Source organism: Sturnira hondurensis, unplaced genomic scaffold (genome assembly GCF_014824575.4).
Source record: "Sturnira hondurensis isolate 20B ecotype Veracruz unplaced genomic scaffold, ASM1482457v3 Scaffold0008196, whole genome shotgun sequence".
Lineage (NCBI taxonomy): Eukaryota > Metazoa > Chordata > Mammalia > Chiroptera > Phyllostomidae > Sturnira > Sturnira hondurensis.
In genome coordinates, this window is record NW_028080827.1 from 5,322,144 (window position 1) to 5,349,288 (window position 27,145).

At 38.8% G+C, this 27,145-nt stretch overlaps 1 protein-coding gene across 7 annotated transcripts in view; it reads right to left on the minus strand.

Annotated features, from left to right (window-relative positions):
* ATP8B4 (ATPase phospholipid transporting 8B4 (putative)) overlaps nucleotides 1-27,145 on the minus strand; it is a 227,926-nt gene that overhangs the window by 72,465 nt on the left and 128,316 nt on the right. For all 7 annotated transcript variants that reach the window (XM_037054604.1, XM_037054605.1, XM_037054609.1 and 4 more), the window contains 3 exons: nucleotides 17,450-17,608; nucleotides 10,564-10,652; nucleotides 6,053-6,249 (listed from right to left, as the gene is read on the minus strand). In XM_037054604.1, the coding sequence (XP_036910499.1) occupies nucleotides 6,053-6,249; nucleotides 10,564-10,652; nucleotides 17,450-17,608 (445 nt within the window). The remainder of the gene's footprint in view (nucleotides 1-6,052; nucleotides 6,250-10,563; nucleotides 10,653-17,449; nucleotides 17,609-27,145) is intronic.

Sequence of the window (27,145 nt, forward strand, 5' to 3'; positions counted from 1 at the left end):
CCCCAGTGACCTTCAGAAGCACCTCAGCAGAGTCTGTTTCTTAAACCTTTCTACCTTATTTCCTTACAGCACCTGAAACAACAGGCTGGCTTTGCATAAAGCTTTCAGGAAGGTTCCATGGTTCTCTATTTACATTAAACAGGCCCCATGGAGATTTCTTGTGTTATATATTAGCATCTCTCCTAAATCTTAGGAGAAACTATTATTAAAGATATTTGCCAGATGTCTCGTCTAAAGAAATGTGTTGTTGAGGACATTCTCTCCAATACAATACTGATGTGGCTTTGCCATAAGAGGTAAAAATCATCTCCGCCAAGCACAGAGAAAACCATAATAAATGTTGAGTGAAAACAGGGGTGTGTTGTCATATATTAGTCAGTTCACTTCCCAGGACAAGAGCACTGTCTTACAGTCTAGTGGTGATTTACGGCTTTCCAAATCTGGAAGTAAAATTTCTGTAGCCAAGGGTATGAACTTCTCCAATCTTTGTCATACATAAGGCCAAACTGATTTCCAAAAAGGTTCTCACAATATAAGTTTCTACCATTAGGTTATGAAAAATTATCTTTGACTGGATGCCAAGGCAAATGCATCTAATTATTATATACTAAATTTCTTTTCAGTGTGTTAGAGTTTTGTTTCACATTTTATTGGACAGTTGTTTTCTTCACAGAATTATCTAAATGTGTTATTTGCCTATTTTATTTTCCCTATGGAGATGTTAGTGTATTTATTTATTTGTTAAGAAATATATATGTAATTTACATATATATATATACATACATTATGCAAATGTGCTACCCAATCTATCATTTGTCCTTTAATATTTCCATTATTATTAACATACAGAAGTTTCTCTTTTTAAATGATTAAATTTATCCACATTTTATAGTTTCTGCTTTGGGAGATCCGCTTCAAGAGGCCCTCCTTGTAACAAGGTTATACATGTAGATATCGATATTACTCTTCTAGTTCTTTATTAATTTTCCGACATTTAAGTCTTTATCACAATGAGAATTTTTTAAAGTGTGATGTACACATGAAGAGCTAATTTCAATTTAAAAGTTGAAACATTTTTGTCACCATTTCTTTAACAACAAACCTTTTCCCTATTATGTTGGGCTGCTTCCATGCTACACATAGTAACTTTCCTCACTAGAATCTATTTGGGGACTTCCAGTTTTGTTCATTAGTATGTCACTTAATGCATCTCTTGCTTTCATTATTGTCGCTTTAGAAAATTTTGCAATTCCTGAGGAGAGATAAAAGAACATTTACTCTCTTCTTTTTCAAAAATTCTTAGCTATAATCACTCATTTATTCTTCCTTATAGAATCAACATGTTCATCTAAATAAACTGTAGAATCAATTTATCAGCTCTGTCATGAAACTTATTTGGGATTTTTATTAAGTCTGTTAGATGCTTAATTGTCTGAAAAGAACTAATACTCTAAAATGCCTAAAACAACTTCAAGAAGGGTAAATCTTCTTAGGATGTCAATTTTGAAAAGTAACTCTATTGGCAAAGAATTTTAATCTTGTGTTGCCTTGTTTTGCACACAGGCCCACACTGCAGCTCGGTAAATTTGTTTGCAGACATCATATCTCTTTACTAATGAGAACGTTTTTTAAATTGTTATTGACTTAAAGGAAATTTTTAATATTAAATGTAATATTAAATAAGTATGAAATATAATATTAAATAAATAAAAGAACTGTCAAATTTTTTAATATTAAAAAAGTGATTATGTGATAAAATCAGATATTTAATTGAATTATCTTACAATAGTTTTGCAGAATCATTGTTTTGGATTTTCTAGAGTTTAATCACATTATGTTCTTCATTTCTAACAGGTTTATTTCCATTTTAGTTTCATGACTCATTTTTGTCATCAGTTGCATGTCTTATTACATTAACAAGGACATTAAGAACAGTACAAAATAGTAATGGTAAGAGCAAGGATCTACATTATTTCTGATTTTAGTGGGAATTCAGTCTTGGTTTTCTTAGCCATAAAGTGAGAAAGTCCACAGCAGTCTGTTACACTACCTCTAAACATTTGTCTCCTTGAAGACAAAAGAGAACAACCAAGTGTTTTAGGGGCACTGAATTCTCTACTTCTAGTTCTACAATCGCATGACATATCTACATTTCCCTCCCCAAAGTGGTACGGTGCCAGTTCATTTCCTAACCATGTAAATGGTAACACATTTTTACACCCAATCTAAAAATCACATTACGACTCTGTAGAATCATATGCTATAAAAATAAATGTCATACTCTGAACAGTGTGGTGATGGCCAGAGGGAAGGGGGTGCAGGGGCTGGGTGGGGCTGGACGAAGTGTGAGGGAATGGGGACATCTATAGTAGTGTCGACAATAAAAATAAAGTAAAAAAACAAGCATAAATGTCTGTGGAAATTTAATTTCTGTTAACACTTGATAATTGAATTTTGTATAAGTACTACACAGAAATCAGAAACTAGGTGTTTCAGAGACTATGTATGAAAATAAATGAGATACAAGTAAATAAAGTCATATTCTGTGTGTATTTATTTATATATTTCCTGTTATGGTTTACTCTTCTGTATCCACTGCCAGCTCCATCCCCCACTCCCAACTCCTACCCTTCCTGGCACACACAGTTCCTTATAAGTTCCTTGGTGGCTGTTCTAATTCAGTTTTGTTTTCCTTATTCCACCATTCAAAATGCATTAGTGTACACAGGCACAGTGCCTTACCTGTCATAGGCAGTCGATCAATGTTGTATGGATGAATTCTGACTCTCTATTCATTAATTTTATCAATAAGGACATTAATAGAAGTTAAGTGACTAACCCCGAGTCACATAAATAACTAACCACAGAGCCAAGACTGGAATCCCGGCCTTTGATAAAGCCAGTGCAGACCTGACCTTAAGAATGCCATCAGAGCGCTATGGTGGTAACTGCACAAGTCCGTTGAAGTTTTCATTTATTTGAAAGTAAAGTAGCTCCCTGAAAACTCAAGGCAGAATGAATGAATGAAACAGAATTTGATCCTCGTGTGTCGCAGTACAACCCAATGGAAGTACTCTAAATTAATTTGAATTCTTAGGCCTTAAAAATAGTCCTTAGAGAGAAAGCATATCCTTTTTGTTTGGGAAAAGAGGATATAAGAGCGTCACAGTGGAACATTCAGCTCTTTGTTTCATAATAAAGAAAAGGAGACAAATGTTGAGAGTTAGCACGATCACACCACTCAGTGTTTTCTGCCTGGATGCTCTTTGCACAGGGCGTCTGCTTCCCCAATTTGGTGGCAAAACACGCAATGGAAATGAGTTCCTGTTGCTTTGGAAAAAACACTTAAAAGCTAATTCCTTGGGAGTACAATGGATGCATTTCTTAAATTGATGTATTAGAAAACCATAGCTGGTTATGTTGAACACCACAGATAAACAAATTGCACAGAAATATCTTGCCACACTCAATGTCCTTTGCTCACATGGAATTGTTAACCATTCAAAGTAAATTCTGCACTTTTATTCTCAAGTGGCATTTGGCACTAATTTATCCTTGGTACCTATTCAAAAGCCTAATGGAAGCTTACAGTGAAGGCCTTTCTCCTCCAATCACTCTCTCTCTCTCCACCTCTCTCTCTCATCAATCAATTTTTTTTAATTTTAAGAATATCTGGAGCCCTGGCTGGTGTAGCTCAGTGGATTGAGCATGGGCCTGCGAACCATAGGACCGAGGTTCGATTCCAAGTCAGGGCACATGCCTGGGTTGCAGGCTGGTTCCCTGCAGGCCAACTCCCTTAGGGGATGCATGAAAGGCAACCATGAAAGGCAACCATACATTGATGTTTCTCTCCCTCTCCTTCCCCTCTAAAGATAAATAAATAAATAAAATTTAAAAAAAAAAGAATATCTGGGGATTCTCATTTTGTAAATGTCGGTCTTTATGACTGAGAGGTCTGAAATTCCCCAGAATGCTTTTTCAGTTAAGATCAGAGTCACTGCTTCCATTCAGAGAGAGCAAATCTAATGCCTTACCAACAGAGAGAGAATTCTGGCCTCCTATTTCTCTTGATATCTTCACTGATTATTAAATCATACACAGCTTAGGCATAGAAAAAAAAACACTGTTCCAAGTGTCAGATGACTTGGATTTGGAGCCTGGTTCTGTCCCTAACCAGCTCCATGATCCTGAGTGAATCGTCTCATTTTTTAAAAAGTTCAGCAATACCTACTTCCTAAGGGCATTAGGAGATACAAATGAGATCAAGTATGTGAAAGCACTTTATATAAAATATAAAATGTTATCTAAAGGTAATGTAGTTTTATTTGGAGCCCTCAGAAATCAATTATTTTAAACCCCTCATTTTACTGACCAAGCACATATTTGACAGACAAACTAAGGCACAGAGAAGCCAAGCACTTTCTCCAAGGTCACACAGCTATCAGTGGCAGTGCCAAGATCAGAACCTGGGTTGGGACTATTCCAAACAGATTTTCTTTCCAACACTGCAAGGAACACATTGGCAGGAAAAGGAACACTAACCTGGGAATCTAGCCTTGGCCTCAAAAAAAAAACAAAAAACGAAAGACCTTTCAAATCGTTAAATGAAAATTGCCAATGCACTTCAAAGAAAGGGCGTGTATAGAACACACTTACTTCGCGAGGACATGAGAAACTGCACATGTACTGGTGGTATGCCACTACGAGCATTTATTATTCATTTAGGACATAAAAGGAAAGCTATAAAAGCTGACCAGAGCTTCTGGCAAACAGCAGGATTTACTACAGACTTTATAATTGGATAGAAGCTTGAGAGGTCCTCGGAACCAGAGATGAGCTAGCACGATACAGTTTAAGTAGACCCCGCTCTGGCCCCAGTTTCAGAAGGCTCAAAGCAACTCACGGTGTTATGGCCACATGCCACCACTTCAAGTCAGTTTCCCACAACTTGACATTTCAGTGCCTTAACTACTATCCAAAACAAGGGTGGATTAAACTTCCCTTGCTTCATCATAGCTAGCATTTTGGAAAGAGAGAAAAAGAAGCTCATAAAAATTAGGGAATTTAAAGCTGGTGATGCTGTGTATTGTTAAAATACTGGTGATGAGAAAAGTCAAACAACCAACTCTGCTCTTGGCTCCAGCATCTCTGGGACCATCTGGCTCAGGCTTGGTAAAACTGGGATCAAGAATGTCACAGGTACAGACTCTAGGACCAACTTATCAAACGCAAACACTCACACATACACATATTCATATATATGTACGTATATAGAGGTGTGTATATAAGTCTATAGTTATCTATATACATGTATATATGTTATGTACCTATGGGAGACCATTCTAGCTCTTGTTTGTAGGACCAAATCTAGAAATGACAGACCAAGTCGTAGTAGAAGTTATGAATCACACTTCTACTTAACAATGCTCAAGCACCACCAACTCTATTTCAACTCCTTCATATACTCTCTTACAGTTACAAATAAAAATAGAAATAATTAATATTCATCAAACTCTTACGATGCACCCTCCTAAGAGCATTGCATGTTTGTTTACTCCTCAGACAATCCTATTGTTTTCTCTAGTTTTAAAGTGAGAAAGCTGAGGCACTGAAAGTCCAGTTGACCTGCCCAGTTCACAGAGTTAGTAAGTGGAGGACAGGATCTGAACTCAGGTGTCTGGAGCCAGACTAGTAGCAAAGAGGCACCATCACCATAGAGCTCCCCCAATATTCTTTTATTTCTTACCCAACATGAACCCAAATCTAATTGATCAGGTTGGATGCAATTATATCGTAGTCCACATATTCCAAAGAAAAAGATTCATAAGAAAATGAATTGAATGAAGAAGAAATTAAAATGCACTTATTGTCATTTGAAAATGTAAAAGTTCAACAGATTAACCAGGTTAGTTGCTTCCTTTGTAACAAATGTGGCAGATCACAGAGTGAGACATCTATCTTACTGTTGTAATTTTACAACAGACAAAAGCGACGACGCAAAACAAAGGCTTTTAATGAAAAGGCTTCACTGAAGTATAAACTGTCATCTTACCTCACGTATAGTGAAATGGGTACAACTGTGTTGAGAATAATAATATATGACCAGAATGTTAAGAATCCTGAGAATGAGGAGTTCTTCTCTTCTTCATTCCAGAAAAGGAAAGCTCTGAACTGGTCCCCAACTTGACTCTCCCAGATTGAATTTCCTATGGCAAGAATAATTCCCAAGCACACCAGAAACCCAAAAATCTGAAATGAGAACAGAAGTCTGGTTAAGGTTAACTCGAATTCAGCACTAGTCCCATCAATGCAATCTAATTACACTTCTAACACCAAGAAATTGTCATTTGAAAAGCAAGTTATACAAATCTCTCCTTACTTGTCATTAATCATGCAAGTAAAATTTAACATTATTATGCAGGGAACTCAGGTAAATATTCTATATACATTTTCTCAATTCTCCCATTGACTCTGAGGTAGGAACAATTATTTTCCTACACTTTGCTGGTCAAAAGCAAAACAAAATAAAGTGGAAGCACAGAAAAATTATGTAGCTTGTCCACTGCCATAAAGCCAATAACTTTAATTAATCAATTCACGATGAGTGCATATGTTTAAGTGGCTAAAGTAAAGAAGACGTGCCCTGGTCAAACCCAGTTTCCATGTATTGTCCAGGTGTGATATTGTATCATTCCCTCCTTTCCCCTTCAAAAGTATTGTGTTTAAATTATATGGTATATAATCACCCAAGGCATAAAAGCAAAAAGAAAAAACATCAATGATGACCATTTATCCTAAAGTGGGCAAGTCTTTTGGCTACAGATCTAGTAGCATAATACTTACTTAAGGTTAACAAGAAAGATAAGGATTAATTAAAATATTTCATGACATATACACTTTCCTTTTGAAATAAGAAAAAAGGTAGGAAGCAGCCTGAAAGTTAGCCGACTCTTACATTATGATTAGTATCAGTATTAGCCAAGAGATACTTTGGAGGTATAGCAAATAGAAAAACCACAAAGTGAGCCCCTTGTGAGCCTCAAAGTCCAGCTTTTAGCAGGAAGGACACAAAGTCAGTGACCGTGGTCAGATCTAAGCTAAACACAGTGTTCAAGGTACATTGCTTCGCTAAGCGTAACACTGTCATAGGAGCTGGGACCAGCCACTCACTGCCAAGGGAGGAGTGGGGCTAGAGAATAGGAATGCATCGCCTGCCAATTTCCTTTCTCCTCCATGAAAGAATATTTGGGTGTTCTAGAACTGATTGTTTCTCTCTTGTGAACAAAGTAGGCACATTAAGAAGATAGAATTTGGGGAAAGGCAATTTAAAGTATATTAGAAAACTGCGCATTAGAGAAAAATAGAACTGTGAATCCCTAAAATCCTACCAGTGTGAAAGCAGCATCCTCTTTCCGTCAATGGCTGATCATGAATTAATTTAACTGAATTGCTCTGAGAGCATTAAAATGGATGACACTTGGCATTAAATTACCGAATTTAAGGAGAGACCCTAATTCCCCTATGGAACAACAAATTTTCTAGTACAATAAGCTGGGACATTCCTGCTTCACAATCCAGTAATTTTACTCTGTGGTGGGTAGATATACAGTCCTCATGCAAACCCCAGAAGTGAGCACAGGGTCATTTAAATTGGGGATATTAGGAAGGGGTCACAGACTCCTTCTGGGCTTGTGTCCTTGACCCCATGGATTCTGACCTAAGAGGATAGGTGTAGCTGGAGAAAATTCCAGGTCTGAAGATAATATTGAAAGTAATACACAGAGCCTAGACATGATTTTGTATCAAAATAAGAGTCCATTTCCTTCTTTCCTTATTCAGAGTCCACTATTACACATTAGTTAAGCAAATAAATATTGAGCTCAGATTTTATAATCATTTGTGAGTCTGTGATGGGGCAGGTGGAGAACATGGTTCAAAGTTATTGTCCTCATATTTCAGAGTCAATGTCCTAAAACTTAACCCCTACATGTGCAAGCAAAGCAATATCACATGAAAAATCAGACAACAATCAGATCCACAGCTTGAGGCAGCACAAAACTAACTGCAAATAGGGTAGGACACGGCAAATACCTGACTGTTTTTAGTAAATGGTGGTAGAAGAAATCATTTTGAAAGGTCAGAGGAGAAAAAAAGTTCAGAAGAAAGAGATAACCTCAGGCTAAAAGGTCTTCACAAAGGAGAGCTGTGACTAAGGTCTCAGAGGATTCGTAAGTAGAATCAGCTACATAATTATCAGGGCCCAGTGCAAAATGAAAATGTGCACCCCCTTCATTCAAAAGTTATTAAGAATTTCTGGACTTCCACCAAGATGGAGGCATAGGTGGAAACACTGTGCCTTCTCCGACAACCAGTTTGAATACAACAAAGGTTTAGAGAACAAAGACGCAGCCAAAGAACAGAAAAATTAAACTATACGGAAGTCCAATAACAACGAACTGTTCTACCGGACAGGTAAGAAGGGCAGAGCCAGCAGTGGAGCAGGCTTGGGCAGGAAAGATCCCCCGACCCCAGGCACCCAGGCATCTGGGGTAGCATCGGGCGGACCCAGTGAGGGCTCCAGATGGCGGGAGTGAGCAGTGAGACAGACCGAGCAGCCCCCAGCAACGAACCCAGCAGTGGCTAACCACAACCGCACATTTGCAAGCAGTGGGATGAATCGTGAGGCCCATTCTCTCGCAGAGGGACAAATCACTCGGCCCTCAGTGGCAGTGGGAGGAAGCAAAGGGTGGCCGCCATTGCTTTCCTTTGGCCCCACCCCCACATACAGCATCACAACCCAGCGACTGGGTTGCCCGGCCCTGGTGAACACCTAGGGCTCTGCTCTTCATACTAACAGGCACGAACAGTCCAAAATATGGCTCAAGAAGAACTCAAAGCCCCTGAGCTGATAACTCTAGGTAACCAGGAAATAGCGAACCTCTCAGATGCACAATTCAAGACACTGGTAATCAGGATGCTCACAGAACTGGTTGATTTTAGCCACAAATTAGAGGAACACATGAAGGCTAAACTAATTGAAATGAAGGGAAATGCACAAGAAACCAATAGTGATGGAAAGGAAACAGGGACTCAAATCAAGGGGGTGGACCAGAAGGAAGAAAGAAATCCACAAACAGGAAAAAGTGAAGTTACAAGAATTCAAAAAAATGAGGAGAGGATTAGGAACCTCCAGGACATCTTTAAACGTTCCAACATACGAATTATAGGGGTACCAGAAGGGGAAAAGAAACAGCCACAAGTGGAAAATTTATTTGAACAAATAATAAAGGAGAACTTCCCTAGTCTGGCAAAGGAAATAGACTTCCAGGAAATCCAGGAAGCTCAGAGAGTCCCAAAGAAGTTGGACCCAAGAAGAAACACACCAAGGCACATCATAATTACATTAGCCAAGATGAAAATGAAGGAGAGACTCCTAGAAGCATCAAGGGATAAGGGGACAGTCACCTACAGAGGAGTACCCATCAGACTGTCAGCAGATTTCTCAAAAGAGACCTTACAGGCAAGAAGGGGCTGGAAAGAAGTATTCCAAGTCATGAAATCCAAAGACCTACAGCCAAGATTGCTTTATCCAGCAAAACTTTCATTTAGAATGGAAGGACAGATAAAGTGCTTCTCAGATAAGGTCAAGTTCAAGGAGTTCATCATCACCAAGCCCTTATTATATGAAATGCTAAAGGGACTTATATAAGAAAAAGAAGATAAAAAATATGAACACTGAAAGGACAGCAAACTCATAGTTACTAACAACCACACCTAAAACAAAAGCAGACCAAGAGGACAGCTAGATCAGGAACAGAAACATAGAAATGGAGATCATATGGAGGGTTAGCACCAGGGGAGTGGGTGGAGGAGAAGGGGGGAGAAGATACAGAAAATAAGTAGCATAGATGGTAGGTAAAAAATAGATAGGGGGAGGGCAAGAATCGTAGGGGAAATATAGAATCTAAAGAACCTGAGACACATGGACATAAACTGAAGGGAGGAAGGGTTGGGGGGTGCAGGGTGGAGGAGAATAAAGGGGGGGATAAGACAACTGTAATGGCATAATCAATAAAATATGTTTAAAAAAATAAAAAAGCAAATTTCTAAAAAACACCACTTTACGTAGCAATAGCAGATCAGTAACAAATGTGAGGCCTTTCAGAGTGGGGACTTGTGTAGGTGAACAGGTCACACTCATGAAGCCAGGCCTGTCCATAACCTATGAAGAGAGGATGTGAGCAAAGGTAAGACAACAGAAAGGCCAAACCTTTTAAAATTATGTTTTGTTTTTTAAAAGCAAATCTTTGGAATATAGAGAATGTGCAAGATTATGAAGCCTCCACAGAACTAACCCACCTCTCATAAGAAACTTTATCAAAGATTGAGAAGTCATAATCTCGAAAGTGAAGGGCTACATAACTGGGCCCCAAATATAAAATCGCCAAATACAAACTACACAAGGAAAACATAGACTTCTGAAAGAACTCCCAGCAAAATATAAGAAATATATGAAGATAACAATGACTAACAGCATTGCCTAATTTTCTTGTAGTAACTTACCCATAGGACTAGAGTATTCATCAATCTATCAATGCTTGTCCTTTTAAACTTTGTCTTTCCACTGTTCTGCATTAGTTTAGTGTCAGGACCTGCAAAAAAATGTTTTTAATAACAACTTTGAAATTATTATTATTATTATTATTATTATTATTATTATTAGATGATGATAGAGGAGGACGAAGAGGAGGAATTCCTACTCATATCAAATGTTCCTGAAAATAAAAGAATATATTTTTTAGGTAATTGAACTTTTATTAAGAGTAAGCAAGGGCCAATACTAAGTTGTATATGATTCTCAACTAGTGGCTAAACAACTCTAGAAACTGCAATAGAGTTGGCCTCCTTAGAACGGAAGAAATCCAGACAGAACTTATAAATGAAAGATTTAAGAAAAGGGATTTTTCCAAAGTCTGTGTACAAATATGCTTGTAGCTTGAAGCAGGTTGAGGAATAATTTGAATGAGATATCACCTTACACCCATCAGAATGGCTACCACCAATAAATCAACAAACAAGTGTCGTGAGGTTGTAGAGAAAGAGGCGCCCTCTCGCCCTGCTAGTGAGAATGCAGTCTGGTGCGCTCGCTGTGGAAAACAACATGGGGTATCCTTAAAAATTTAAAAATGGAACTCCCTTTTTGTATTAAATATTTTATTGTTATTCTATTACAGTTATCCCAATTTTCCCCCTTTGTCTTCCTCTGCCCACCCATCCGCCACTCCCACAGTCATTCCCCAATGTGTTTTCCACATCCATGGGTCATTCATACATAGAATTCCCTTTGGACCCAGCGATTCCACTTCTGGGAATATACACCAAGGATCCCTAAATGCCAATTCAAAAAATGTATGTGGCCCTATGTTTATAGCAGTGCTATTTATAATAGCCAAGGTTTGGAAATAGCCTAACTGCTCATCAGTATATGAGAGCATAAAAAAGCTATGCTACATTTATACAATGGAATACTACACAGCAGTAAAAAAGAAGAAACTCTTCCATTTCACAACAGCATGGATCAACCTGAAAAAAATTATGCTAAGTAAATTAAGCCAGGCAGTGAAAGAAAAATATCATATGATCTCACTTACATGTGAAATTGAATGAACACAGTAAACCAACGAACAAAATACAATAGTAACAGCAGCTTAGATACATAAACCAGACTGACCAGCCAGAAAGGAGATAGCGGGAACGGGATAAAAGACAGTAAAGAACCAAAGAGCATTTATGCACAGCTCATGCTCATGGACAACAATATGGGGATTGGCTTGGGGTAGAGTTGGGTGGAGGTGGGGAAAGGGAGAAAAAGCCAGAAACTGTAACAACATAAACAAAAATAGAATTAAATAAAAAATATATAATTCAGAACACTGAGGTAAAAAATGAAAAGTTGAAATAAGAAATCAAATTCTGAATCTGTTTCCCAAAAAGAGTTGAGGTGCCTTTAATAGAGAAACTAGACTAACTCCAAAGAGTACATGAGCAAATAATTCAAACCTTTATTGTGCATTACGCACTGTGTATGTAATATGTACTTTATGTAAGGGCAAGAATTATCCTTAATGTTGTGTTAGATTAATTTCAGGTAAGCACAATACATTATCCCACGATAGACATATTAACTAAGTACCTTGTTAAAGGAATTTTAAGAATATTATTAACTGCCTTAGAGGTAGATTATTAGGTGTTTAACAAAGGAGAATGTTAGAATATATTTTTGCTTAGGAGATTCCTTGTGGGCAAAGAAGATGCTAAACAAAAGCAATTAGTAATTAAATATTACTTATGGCTGACTTTTCTAGTGTTCCCTCTATATATACTCTTCCCATGATTATTTTCAATTTATGAAGACATTTAATATAGCAGGGGAGGAGAAATGAAAGGAAGAAGAGAGAGGAGGCACACATGAAATTCCAAAAGTCAAGGAAGAATGGGCACATTGTTAAAGACTTTCATCTACTCTCAAAACAAATTGAAGCAAAGATTGGGTCTCAGAAAAATTCACTTGAGTTGGAAATTGTACCCCAGTGCCCTATTCTAGCCACTGCTGTGTAAAGGAGGCCACCCACATTTTCTCAAAATCACTTATTAAAATCATGTGGACGTTGGGGATGGGAAATATTTCTTTTGTAGTAAAGATCACAAGGGCAAATAAAGTTTGTGATTGCTAAAAGTTGAAATATTGGCCGACCAGTTTTATGTTAAAAATTTACAACTTATGCATACAAGTACATACACAGACTAGCAAAGAATCCATTTAAAGGATTTTTAAGCACTTATTTAAGTATATCCACAGATGTTGATATACACATTTCTTCTCTCTCTCATAGCCACATCTCTTGAAAGACTTTTCTATACTCAACTTTTCTATACTTACATTTATGCTTACAGTCCTTGTTTCCTCATGTGTTACTCATTACTCACCCTACTTTCTGGGCCAATCATTCCATTCAAACAGATCTGGGGTTAACATCAATATCTTCTATACCTTCTTTGACTCCTTAAGACCTTTAACACTGTTGATTAGTCCATCCTTTTGAAATACGTTCTTCTTCTAGCTTCCATATCACAGTGTTCTCCTGCTTTTCCTCCTACCTCTTTGGTAGCTCTGTCTTTCTCTGCTATGATGACCACCACTCTCTACTCAGCCATGAAATATAAGAATTCATTAAGACTCATGCATAGACCATCTTCTCTTCATTTTCAATCCACCTTCCCTGGGCAATCTCACCTAAGACCACAACTCCAACTACCATTTATAGAGGTGTAAATGTGTATCTCCAGCTCAGATTGCTCCTCTGAGCTCTCAAAACCAATATATTTAAATCCATATATTTAATTGCCTATGTGACATCTTCACCTAAATCTTTCTTAGACTTCTCAAGTGGTCCACGTCCAGCCCAACTTGTCCTCTCCAGGCATCTGTCCATCTCTATCCTCCTGTCCATCTCTATGCTGTCCACGCACTCCATGCACCAGAGTTCCTCATTTCAGTGAATGGCAACACTTCTCACCCAGCTGTGAAGGGTGGGAAAAACCTAGGAGTCTAGTCTATCTCCATAACTCACCCTCTAGTCCACAGTACCATCTTCTCTCAACTGGACTATAACAAAAGCCTAGTAACTTTGTCTCCCTAAATCCACTCTGGCCCCAACTCTAATCAATATTTCCCCTCTTCCTCACTGCAATCATACTTTTGGGGGGTGGTGGTGCACCTATTACTTACCAATGTTACAAACACTGTAGTCAAGAGTAAACTTTTGAAATTTAACACGTAAACACACACCATCTGTTTGAAAACTTGCAATGGCTCCCTGATACTCTTAGCATAAAGACTAAAATTCTGAATACAAGCCACAGGTCTTACATGGTCCAGCCCCCATGTACATCTTCAGGCACTCATTCACCTCTATTCTTCTTGCTCCCCATGCTCCACTGCTCCTCACTGGCCTGCTTAAGTTTGTTTTCTGTTTGTTGTTGTTGTTTACCTCACCATCCTCACACCTTCAACAGGCCCTTTACCCATGATGTGCCTTTCAGCTAACTTATTCTTTCCTTATATGTTCCTGCATTATATACTCTTGTGAGTCCATATTCTTTTTCTTCAGAGCACTTATCTCAGTTTAAGATCATATATTCACTACTACAATTATTTGATATTAAAGTCTCTGCCGACTACCAGACTCAAAACCACATGAGTGAAGGGACTATATTTGTTTTGTTTACATTCTTAATTACAAATGAATAATTAGCATAGTGCTTGACACACAGTAGGCGTGCAACAAATAATTGTTTAATGAATTAATTTATTAAGTGCTTGCTATGCTTTAGGCAATGTATATATGTACTTTTTATCTATTATCTCAGCTGATGCTCAAAAGAAGACAACAAATTAGTTATCCTTAGTTCACTAATGATGAGACTGAGGTTTAAAGAATTTAAGTAACTTGCCTAAGATTTCTTGTCTAGTGTGTCAGAGCCAGAATTCGAACCCAGATTTAGTTAAGTCTAAATCTCTTGCTCTTCACTGCTATTTTAAAATTATAGGAAATAGTCCATTAACTCATTAATTTACTAACTCATCCAATCAATGTGTATTTAAGACTATGACTCATTCAGAGTCCAAACAGGAAATAGATGATACATTGAACAAGGACAACTGGAGAAAGTTTTATTTATAAAGGGACTATACGAAAGTGTGCATGGGGGTATAGGGGCAGCTAAAGGTTAACAAAGTAACCAAGGACTCGATAGCAATCAAGATTGTTTTCATCTAAGCCAGAAGGAAGGGATGAGGGGAGAGAGTAGTTACTGGACCTTAAAGGAGAGAGGTATGTTGAGTTTGCAGCCTTTAGAAGATTGACTGTATGTTAAGGGACTAAGCTACTTGAAGTGACTGTGCAAGCAGGCAGAAAGTCGGGAAAAACAAATACCTTGATTTCAATCTTTTTTCTCCCTTTGATATAACTCTCTCCAGGGATCCCCAGTGACACAGCCCAATTAAAAGCCAAAGTTCAAAGAAACCTGAGTGTAAACCACATAGGTCAACCTTCAGGCGGGAGAGAAGAGTGGGAAAGGGTGACCATACATCTGGAGAGGCAAAGAGAAGCATCCAGCACAAAAACCTACTGTGCGCCAAGATGGAATGGACTCCTTAAATGAGTAAGACTCCTACCCTCAGAAACAAACCTTTTTCCTTTCTTGAGCATAAAGGAAAAGTCATTTCCAGGGAGGCATGGCTTAGCTGTTAATGTACTTTACACCCTCATAAGTCATAGATTTGAAAAGTAAACCATGTTGTTCTTGACTGTTCCTTATACAATTCTCAATTGTAAGTATAACTAGAGTAATATACTGAAATAATAGTTAATCATTCATTTTTAAGAACTTTAAAAATATCTAGGTGTTTACCTGGAACTAGTTTCCCAAATTAGATGTCAAAAGTTAGTGATTCTGAGACATTCACCTCTGCAACTTTGAAACTGGTGAAACCAACCATTCTGCCTGCTGTCATTCTAGTTAAGGTTTTTATCAACATTTGTGCCCAGACTAAAGTCAACAGAGGCATGCTGTGCATTACAAATATCTCCCTTATGAGGGTTTCCTGCCAGGAAACACCCAGGCCACATCACAAAAGAAGAGGGTGTTCCCACACTTCCCTGCCAAAATCCAAAGAGCAGTACATTTTCCCAATGCTCAGCCTATAGAGTAGGCAGTGCACTCTGAACCGATGCCTGAAGAAGGGAGAAGCACGGAAGGAAGGAAAACATTTGTCAAGCATCTTCTTCCCACATGTGTTGTCTCACTGAGCTTTTACAATGACTGCCTAATGAACTTATTATTACCCCCACTTACAGTAGAAAAAGCTAAAGCTTAGAAAGTAACCAAAGCTTACCACCCTACAGCTGGTAAACAAGTCTGAACCCAGATCTGTCCAATCCAGATTCTGTGAACGTTCTGTTATACTGCTTAGAGGGAGACCTGTTCAACTTACCCACCGCCCCCCCCACCCACTTTCTTCTCTATAGGAGCATTTTCCCACAGAGCCAAACTTCTGAAAGAAAACTTGGCCCCTGCGTGGTTCAGAGCAGCTGTCCTAGCTTAACATGCAGAACCATAGTCCTGAATCAGTCTTTTCAAACAAGATCATACAAATGCAAACAAAATTTTGGGCTACCGCCCATTCCTAGGATGAAGCACTCCCCATTTCTGTGATGACAGGGAGCAAACCAGGAGTGTCCTTCCCATCAGAGGACCTTCAAGGAGTTCCCCCTCCATTAAGTAGGAAGATATGAGCTTGGCACTCTTTTTCTCAATGCAAGAAAGATGCAAATAAAGAAATATATGATCACAGGCTTATTTCCATGACAAAAGAATGAAAGCAACTGATGAGAGGACTATGAAACCAGATTCATTCCCAGGTAAAAGCACAGACAGTGCCTCATTCCTAGGGAATTGCCCAAGTGCTTTCAACGGCAATGTCCCAAGCAACAAGAACCTTGTTAACACACACACAGCTGAGAGTATTTGGAAAGGAGTGGGAGGACTTTTCCAGGTTTGGAACCCTTTTGAGTCTTTAATGGACATTTTGTTGTTGTCGAGGAAAGTCAAGAGAAACATTCCAATTCTGATTGCACATATAGTCAACGGGCCCCAAATGCATCCTAATTTGGTGTCACCGTAAACAGGATTTTTAAAAGTCAAGGTCTAGCAATTGAAGCCATAAGTACCATTTGAGTGGCTTTATGAAGTGGGGCTACTGTAAGCTTCCTCAGCAGGAGAGTGCCGCCTTGGGCCCACAAAGCAGAGAATGGAAAAGTGGAGAGCAGGGAGTTAGAAGCACCTCCCCTCCTCCCCAACTCCCACCCCACTTCCGTCACACACAGTTTTTCAGGGCCCACTGACCAAGAGAAAAAGCTATGGAGTATAAACAGAAACATTTGCGGAAGCTCCAAGAAAGCTTTTCCAAAAGAATTATTTGACCTTTGCGAACTACAAAATTAATAGCAGAGCAGGGGGATTTTTTTGGTACTATTTCTCCATTTCAAAGGCAAGTCAATTAGTAAATATGATGATGTGGATTATTGAGATGGGGCTAAAGAATGAGAAATTAAACAGTAGGCATCTACCACCCACTGAGTAATTAAGGCCCAAGCACCCTTAGGACTATGTTCATAATGGCAGTGGTTCCTCACAGTGGACCCGCACACAGTATTCTGGAGCATTAGTGTCTTCCGCTGGTGCCCTGCACTCTGTAGTCAATGCAAGGGGACACCTCAAATAGAATAGAAGCACTGTGTTCATCCAACCCAGAAAGCCCCAGACTACACCCATGTAAATGCCAGGAAGGGACTCCCCACTAACCAACCCTGGGCAGTGGCCATACCTGCAAAAATAACCATTCCAAAACACCAGCTGGTGTTTCTCAGGACACAGCCCCTCAGGATTATCTTCTCATTGTTGAGGGAGTGCTTGCTGTCCTTCCAGGAGAGAACTCCCGTGAATTTATCCAATTTGTTGTTAGGCGCTTCACAGACAACAATCCCTGCAAAATAAATAATGATTTTAAAAGCCTTTTAATGACTTACCTTAAACTCTCTTTAGAAACCCACACTACTTAACCTCTCTTTAGAAAGCCACAGTACTTGGATACTACCTTACTTGTCATACACATGTGCTTTACCTTCTTTTTTAGACAGCACACAGTTACATGTATAAGATAGTGCTAGGAAAAATAAGTTAGGGGTACAAAGATGGAAACCCATCAAATGTTTTAAACATATCTTGTTCCACTGTCCAAATAAAAACATGGACGCTCAAGAGGCATGGGATCTTTTTTTTTTTTTTCTTAAAAAAATCACTTCTCTCTACCTCTAGTTTCTAACAATGACTTTTGACAAGATAAAGCAGGGACTGTTCTAAAAGTTTTTCTTATTCCATCTCCTTTTACTTAATATGAACTTCCCAAAGGTTTAGATGGCACACTTCCAGTTTCACAGACAAAGTTAATCAGGTCTTTCTAGGCTTATAATCAGAATTTCAGAGGTGGAACTATATTCCACCCCCAAGAAACCTGGGCCCTGTTTGCTACATGTGCTTGAGAATACATGTGATTCCTTTCAGCTGTTCTATGCTTTTCATCTTGATTAGATTCAGAGTTCTGGGGACACTCAAAGACACCATATAAATTGTCCCAACCTGGCCAGAAGATGTATCTAGTTTTCTTTCTCTTTTTTCTTGGTGTTTTTCTTTTAATTCTGAGCCTCTTCCAAAACAAGGGTATGCCCATTACAAATCAATGAATCAATTTGTTCCACTATTTCAATAAGAATAGACCCTTTCAGGATGGGCATTCTCCTGATATAAAAGAAAACCAGAAATAATCTTTTACGGGCCCTGTCACAAAATACAACTCTTAGATTACAATACATTTTGACTTTTGGGTGTGGGGCACACAGTGCAATATATAAATCCTGTATCAAAATTATACAGATTATACAGTGAAAACCTATATCAATTTATCAATAAAATATATCAAAAATAAAACCTATATAATATTATTAATCAATGTCAACTCAATAACTTTAGTTAAAAACTACATTGTACTGCAAACAGTTGAGGTTTAAAGTCTTTTTTAAAAATATATTTTATTGATCATGCCATTATAGTTGTCCCACTCCCCCCTTCACTCCCCTCCACTCTGCACACTTCCTCCCCCACCATTTCCCCCCTTTCATTCATGTCCATGTGTCACAAGTTCTTTAGATTCTGTAGTTCCCATAGTATTACAGACTCTGCATGAAAAAACAAAACATGCTTCCAATCAAGATGGCAGCATAGGTAAACGTAGTATTTACATCATCCACAACCACATCAAAATTACAACTAAGTTACAGAATAACCATCATTCAGAACTGCCTGAATCTCGCTGAACACAAGTACTACAACTAAGAATATACAGAAGAAGCCACATTGAGACTAGTAGGAGGTAAAGAGACAAGAAAAGAGCTGATCCCACACTCAGATGTGGAGGATAAAAATCAGGAAGTATATCTGAGCTCTGGAGGTTCCCTCTGAGAAGCAAGTGGTCCCAGCCCCACACCAGGCCTCCCAGCCCAGAGTTCTTGTGCCAGGAAGAAACGTCTCCACAACTCAGGGCTGTAAAAACCAGTGGGGATTGAGGCTGAGTGAGATGGAGGGCTCTGGAGCCCCAAGAAGTTCCTTTTAAATGTTCTGAGCATAGACTTACTCAGATTGACTCCCTCTGAGTTCCAGCGCTGAGCAGCAGCTCAAAAGGTACCAGAGATATATGGGAAAGATCTGAATTGTCTGGCATCAACGCGAGAACTGGAGGGGTCACTTTCTCCCAAGCAGAAGTACTGGCATAGGCCATTGTTCCTTCTATGAGCACTTCCCCCACCGAGCCTGCAGACAGGCACATTGTCTGAGTTTCCATCTACCTGGCTGTGACTGTTTACCCTGCCTGGTAATTCCCTAAGACCCTGCCCCACCCAAGTTTCAGGCCCACCTAACCCCCTTTCCAGTGGCTTTACCACAGAATGACCTATCTTGATTCATGGTTTAGACTTTCCTAAAATCTCTCAAACAAGCAGCAACTGGCCTCAGCATGCCCCATACCTCTCAAGTGGACCCAGGCCTGGCATAGCAGCAACTAGCCTTGATTCAGACCTTGGCCTCTCCTAGGCACCTCCAAGCCCAGCACAAGTATCAGCCATCTGCAGATTGTTTTTGTAGCTAATGACAGGTGGCCCTGGGCAGAACATAGGCAGTGGCTGACCATGGCCTCCAACTCCTGGGAGGTCCCAGAGCCAACACACCCTGTGGACAGTTTCAGACTACATCAAAGCACAGCCCAACCACCTCCACAAGCAACGTAGTGAAGTGGAAGATTCAGCAGGCACCAGTGCCTGGAAGTAAGTCTTGCTCTGTGGTGTAGGCTCATTCACAGCTGATGTTCAATGGTGGTTATAGCTGGCCATTACAGTTGATTAACCTAATGGTAAATCCCTCCCATTGATGTGCCAACAGCAATCAAGACTCAACTACAACAGGAGGATGTACAAAGCCTACATGGTGGGGGGAGGGGGGAACACCTCAAGTGCTCAGCTTGGGTGACTGGGGAAGCTGTGCCACCAAACTCTACAGAACACCTACTATATAAGGCCACTCTGCCAAGGCCAGAAGATGTAGCAATTTTACCTACACATAGAAAAAAAAATACAAGGAGGCTGCCAAAATGAGGAGACATAGAAACATGTCCCAGATGAAAGCATAGAACAAAACTCCAGAAAATAAGAACTAAATAAAATGGACACAAGCAATCTACTAGATGTAGAGTTCAAAACACTGGTTATAAGGATGCCCAATGAACTTAGGTAAAGAGTAGAGGAACTTAGTGAGAACTTCAATAGCATAAAAAGGACATGGAAACTATAAAAAAGAACCAGTCATAAATGAAGGCTATACTAACTGAAATGAAGAATAATTTGGAGGGAATCAACTGTAAAGTAGATGAAGCCAAGAATCAAAACAGTGATTTGGAACATAAGGAAGTAAAAATCATCTAATCTAATCAGCAAAAAGGAAAAAAAAATCTAAAAAAATGAAGATAATTAATGGAGCCTCTGGGATAACTCCAAGTGTACCAACACGTCATGGGGGTGCCAGAAGGAAGAGAGAAGAAGGAGTTGAAAATCTATTTGAAAAAATAACAATGGAAGACCTCCTGAACTTGATGGAGGGAGGAAACAGACATACAAGTCCAGGAAGTGCAGATTCCCAAACAAGATGAACCCAAAGAGGCTCGTACCAAGACACACTATAATAAAAATGCAAAAGCTAAAAACAAACAGAGAATCTTAAAAGTAGCAAGAAAGAAGCAGTTAGTTACCTATAAGGGAGCTCCCATAAGACTATCAGCTAGTTTCTCAACGGAAACTTTACAGACCAGAAGGGATTGGCAAAAAGTATTCAAAGTAATGAAAAGCAAGGACCTACAACCAAAATTAGTGTGCCTAGCAAAGCTATCATTTAGGATCAAAGGACATATAAAGAGTTTCCCAGACAAGAAAAAGGTAAAGGAGTTCCTCCCCACCAAACCAGTATTAAAAAAATATTAAAAAGTCTTCTTTAAGAAGACAAAAAACAAAAATAGGAACAATACAACAGCAATAAATGCATATCTATCAACAACTGAATCTAAAAAACAAAATAAGTAAACAAGCAGAATAGAAACAGACTCATACATACAGAGAACATTTCGATGGTTGCCATGTGGGAAGGAAGTTGCGGTGATGGGTAAAAAGGTGAAAGGATTAAGAAGTACAAATTGGTTGTCACTATTCTGTGACATACATATGTACTTTACATAAGGATGTAAAGTACAGCACAAGGAATATAGTCAATAATTTTCCAATAACCATGTCAGATGGGTATGAGATTTATCAGTATGATAACCCAGTAAGTTACATAATGTCTGATCACTGGGGTATATACCTGAAACTAATATAATACTGTATGACAACTATAATTGAAAAATAAAAAATAAATGTAAAAGCAAAGTAAATAAACACAACCATTTTAAAAAGAAAAGAAACCAAGCAAACAAAACCCTGAAAGAAATAACTCCTGGCCTCAGGACTGCTCTTCCAAATTCCATCTCCCTTTCTCCAGTATAACAAAAGTGTTGCTTAAATGCCCCCACACAGGCTGGCCACTTCCCAGACAGCCACTGTGAGATGACAGAGTGCTGGCAGGAGGATCTGGATGAATCTAAATACCCTAGACAAAGTCATTTTTATGTGAAGGCAAGTAGCTGAATTCTGGTCACCCCCATTAAGGTCTATCAATGATATTAAAAAGTAAATTAAAACTGATTTCAACTGGCCCAAGTTGTTTGGATAATTATGTGGTGGAAGAGGAGACATTTTCTAAATTCTAAGAATTCACTATCCTTTTTTCTTCACCAAGAATTTTTATTCCTGAATCTTGTAGAATCTTGAGTTGGATGTCACCAGCAAAACCTACATGAAATAATGGGTTGACAGCAACTTTTAATGCTTATTCCAGTTTTTTGACCCAAGACTCAATTTATCAGACTTCAAACTTAGCCACTTATAAAAAAATGTGCTTTGGGCAAAAACATGGTGCATAATCCCTGCCAATAGGGATATAAAAAACAGGCTCATTTGGTCATTTTGATAGTCACAAGCAAAGACTGACATGGAGGCAAATGCAGCCTTGAACATGTTGGCTTGCTGCTCCCTGGCCCTCAGGCCCGTCCACTACTGACCTGACACCAAAGGTGTGGTTCTAGCCAGGAACAGGCAGTAAGGCCAAGAGGTTCTGCCTAGGCTCTTGGAGGCCAAGCCCCAGTTCAGTCTTTCTCAAAAAATGTGGTTCCAGTGATTTAAGTACTAAATACAGGGCCCAGACAAAACAAAATGGTGTGAACAAAGCTAAATTATAGTTTATCTTCAGACATGCTCAGCTTGCCATTGGTTAGCCCTGTTAGCATAAAACAAAAGCTCTCCACATGTTTTTCTGCCCTTCCCAAAAGGGGTGCAGAGTTTCCTTTGAAAGGCACAGTACATTCACTTCCATAGCCCCATAACTTATTGTACTGCCTACATAGTAGGATCTTAACAAATATTTGTTGGAGAGATGGGTAGAAAAAGTTTCAGATGGTTTCAAAAGAGAGGTTGGGAGATGAGATGGGGAAGAAGATCTAAGATGAAAAGAAGTGGGTATGTTTCCATAGTAATAATGATCAAGTGTTTTGGGAGAACTAATAGCCCAGCCACAATGGAGGGTGTAGGTTGGTCTAACTCTAATGGAATACAAATAGATCTGAGAACACTGAAAAAAATGAAAGAATCTCAAAGCACAATAGAAGCAACCAAAAATATATCCTAGCCATAAAGCATAATAAGGACTAGAGAAGATTTTTAGTATCCTTCTTCCTTTTGTTAATTGTATCAAAGAAGAGTAACAGGCAATAAACAGTTTGACAATGGATGAGAAAACTGTTTAGGAAAAATAGCATGTTTCTCATATAGTGTCCCCTGAAAACATGTTCAGAGCATAAAGTCATCTTTAGTGGGCAATAAAACAACTGGGGGGAAATCATATCAATAATGAAGCATAAATGTAATCAAACTAGGCAGTCACATTTGTTTGCCCTCTGAAGAGAACACGTATGAGAGCAGATAGCAATTAATCCAATTCACAATCACACAGAAATGCTCTAGGTCCATGCTAAACAAAATCCACAAGGTTTCACTCTGGACCTTCCTCAGCTAGATGATTCATTTATAGCAACCTAATAACCTTCAGAAACTCAAGTATTTACCTCCAAGCAGAACTCTGTAGCTTATCATGAAAATGGAGTTTGGTACCCAGTATTCTATGATTTTCCAGAGAGGTTGGCTTTATTTCTCTACTTACATTATTATGAGCAATATTTCTTGATGATCTGCATTGCAACTCTTCCATAAGACAAGTTATAAGACCAAGAGCTCTTGTGGCTGTTCAAGAGCTTCTCCAGCCAAGAGCTTCTTAAAGTTTAAAAGATTGCCCACTACAGTTCCCATGGTAATTGTGATGAGCATGCATCTTCTTTTTCTTAGAAAGAGTGTCACCTTCCTGTTTTCTAAAGCCTCTTTATTGTTCAAATATCAAGCCCCAGCCATCCATTATCACCACCATCAGGACCACATCAGCAGCAGCAATAAAAAGGGATGTTATTTTTCCTGTCTTTACATGGAATCTGTGCTAAGCCACTGGGTTGTGCTTCTGTTCAGGTAAATGGAAAACCTATATGATGGTTCAAAAGTCACAAGATGCTAACCAACCTTTTTTGTTTTGTTTCTAACCAAAAAGAGAGGCTTGTTTTTCTGTGTTTTAATTACACACATGCTGTTCTTTAGAAAGGACAACAAAATACACAAAGATTCCTGAAATAAAGAGTCAACCTTTCCCCAGTTCAGAACTCAGTATTACACAGTCATACAAAATATGTAAACTTGTCATAAGTTGCAAAAAACAGATCTCAGCCCAATCCATAACAATATGCAAAAGATTCTTAAACACACTTGGACAATTTATAGCCTGGACTTTCCCCAAGGCATAAATATGTCCAGTTTTCAAGTATATAACTGACAATTATTTCCAGTTACTTATTTGTAAAAGCTTATCAATTCCCATAAGAGTGTAACAGGAAAAATCAAGGTCCACTCTATTTTCATACTTACTATAATATTAGATCAAGTTATGTATTCTTCTTATAAAGTTCAGTACACTACATACCAATTTTTTCTGATGTTTGAAATGTATAAAAATATTTATGTGAGAACTTTTCGAATAAGTGGATTTACCTACCGAAACCCAACTCCACCTTGCATGTACTGGCCTCTGTGCTCTTCCAGACCTTCTATAAACCCTTGTCAGGGACCCTAACATTCAAGATCACTATGAACATTGCTACTTTTTAAATAGGATAATGTCATCTGAGTCCTGAAAAGGACTGATCTCTGGTCATTCATTTTGTAACTTTAGGTTTAGAGTATTCTTATAATTTATTTCTTGCCCAACCTAGCCCTGTCCTGATCACGGGCTCGGCTGTCACGTTAACTCCCCCAGCTCCCCAACGTTGCCTTCTGCCTGTAGTTTAGAGCCTCTTGTGTCCCTTTGTAGAAGAGGCTTTGCCAGCAGTCCTCGGCTCATGTTCTGGCATCTCCACTTAGTAACTATATGGCATTGGGAGAGTCACTTCATTTATCAGGGTCTCAGGATTCTTGCCCATAGCTGGAGGTAATAATAATCTCTCCCTTCCAGGGCTGTCAGGATTTAATAAGACTGTACAATTACTTAGCAAGGTGCCTAGAACATATGAAGTACTTGTTCATATGTTGACATCATGTTTAGGGCCTGAGAACTTTAGGACATGTCCTTACCTAAAGACTTCTTTGGGGATGAGCTTATGTTCAAGTCTGTCTTCTCCCCTGGATTATAAACTCTATGAAAGCAAAATCTGTGTCTGGCTCACTAACCACTGTACTCCCAGGCTTGGCAGATCCATTGGCATTGTGTTAAAGATACATTTACTGAGTGAATGAGCAGGTGACTGAGTAAGTGAAAGAAAGATTGAGCGAAAGCTCATGCCATGCCTAAGGAGGCCACCAGCAAGACACTGTGCTTAGGTTTAGGCAGGGAGACTTATCAGAAATATCCTGAGGCCCTATCTATCTTAGTTTTGACCCTTGATGCCCCCAGTTTGGAGTTTCAGTGGGGATCTCTCTAAGGGTAGGAGTGGGACACTCAGGTCTTCAGATAATTGGAAGATGTGCACTGATGACTCAAGGACAAAACCCTGTAATTTGGTGTGAAAGAAAGTATTTTGGCAAGTCTCAGGAAAAAAACCACACAGTAACTAGAAACAAAAATAACACCATATCCACATTTGCCCAGAAGTCACAAGCTAAAAGATATACTTAGCACAGACGGGTGTGCCTCACATGTCTGTCTCATCTACGTGAACTTGACATAGCTAGGCAAGCCATTTCCAAATGTATACAATGCTGATATCATATTTCTAATTTAAAAGAATGAACTATCTGGTTTTAATTCCCATGGCACGAAGAAGTCTTTTTCTAGTCACCAGAAGAAACCCTGACATCTACTGATATTCCATTATAACAAAGGTGAATAGAGGAGAGAAAACAGAGGAGGTGGAGAAAGAATAGGGGAGTAAAAGAATCTAAAAAAACCTATAATCCATGTGGAGATATTTTATAATTCTACATACTTTGTACTTCACCTTGTCCTAAGGTGGCACTTCATCAATAGACTTAATAAACTAATTAATGTGGAGAGAGGGTACCAAAGATTTAAAAACAGAAGAAGAGATAGTGCAAGGAGAGAAAATAAGTAAACTAACATAAAGAGTGGAAGAGGAGGATGGAAAGACAATAGAAAGAATGCAGAAAGAAGGAAGGGAAGGAGAGCTGGTGGAATGGGTAGAGAAATGTGTGTACATAGCATATAGCGTGTGAATGTGTGTGTCAGAGAGGCAAGGAGAGATCGAAATTAGAACATGTAAATAGGGATTGAAAAGAAAAAAATGGAGGAAAAGTTGAAGGCTATAAGAAAGCAGAAGCAATTGTGGGAAGGATTTGGGGTTTGTTCATTGTTCCAACTCTTTCAAATATACCTCTTGCATCACCCTCTTGGTCTTTCAATTTCACTGCTATTTGTATGTTGTATTTAATTTATTTCTCCTTAATCCTTTAGGAGAAAGAATAGGATAGCTTTCTTGGAAACAAATAATCATATTTTAATAAGGCTAAAACCGTAAAGCGTCATATTGCCTTGAACTTTTAAGGCTGATTGAAATTCAGCCCAAGATTTAAGAATGAAAGAATAAATTTAGCAGAAACCTGGTTCTTAGCCCAGAAGTGTACCAGCCTGATGCATTTGACATTATATGTTCTCTGAAAAGTGACTACAGCTAAAGTATAAATGATAGAAAAGAGAGGTCCGTGTTGCCTTTATTTGCAAAAACAATTCTACCTTAGAGATTTGGTGAGTTACCTATGCTGTGTGAAGCAAAATCAGGCCACAACTAGTAAGTAATAATTATTACTTCACTTTAAAAATAAATTCTAATAAGTATTAAAAGAGATTATGTTTACATATAAGGAAATCCTTTAACCTTTCAGGACACCCCATCTGTAAAAAGGAATTGTGTTAGATGAGGAAATGTTTTCTTGCTCTAGCCTGAGAAACACTACTCATATTGGTTTAAATTTGGGGCTTCTGTGTTAAGCCGTGTTTGAAGAAAGGACTTGAGGTAAAGTCCTTTATACCATATAATCACACCATATAATCCATCACACCATATAATCCTTCTCCAAGCTACCTGTGCTCTGAAGAACACTCAGCCCTCCAGCTTTGCCCTAGAAGGCCCCATCAGGAAGCTTCCTCTTCCCCTCAATGTTTCCCAATCTTTCCCTTTGCTCTCCCATGTCTGGAGAGTGGGACCATTTCCCTCCACACTCTGGAA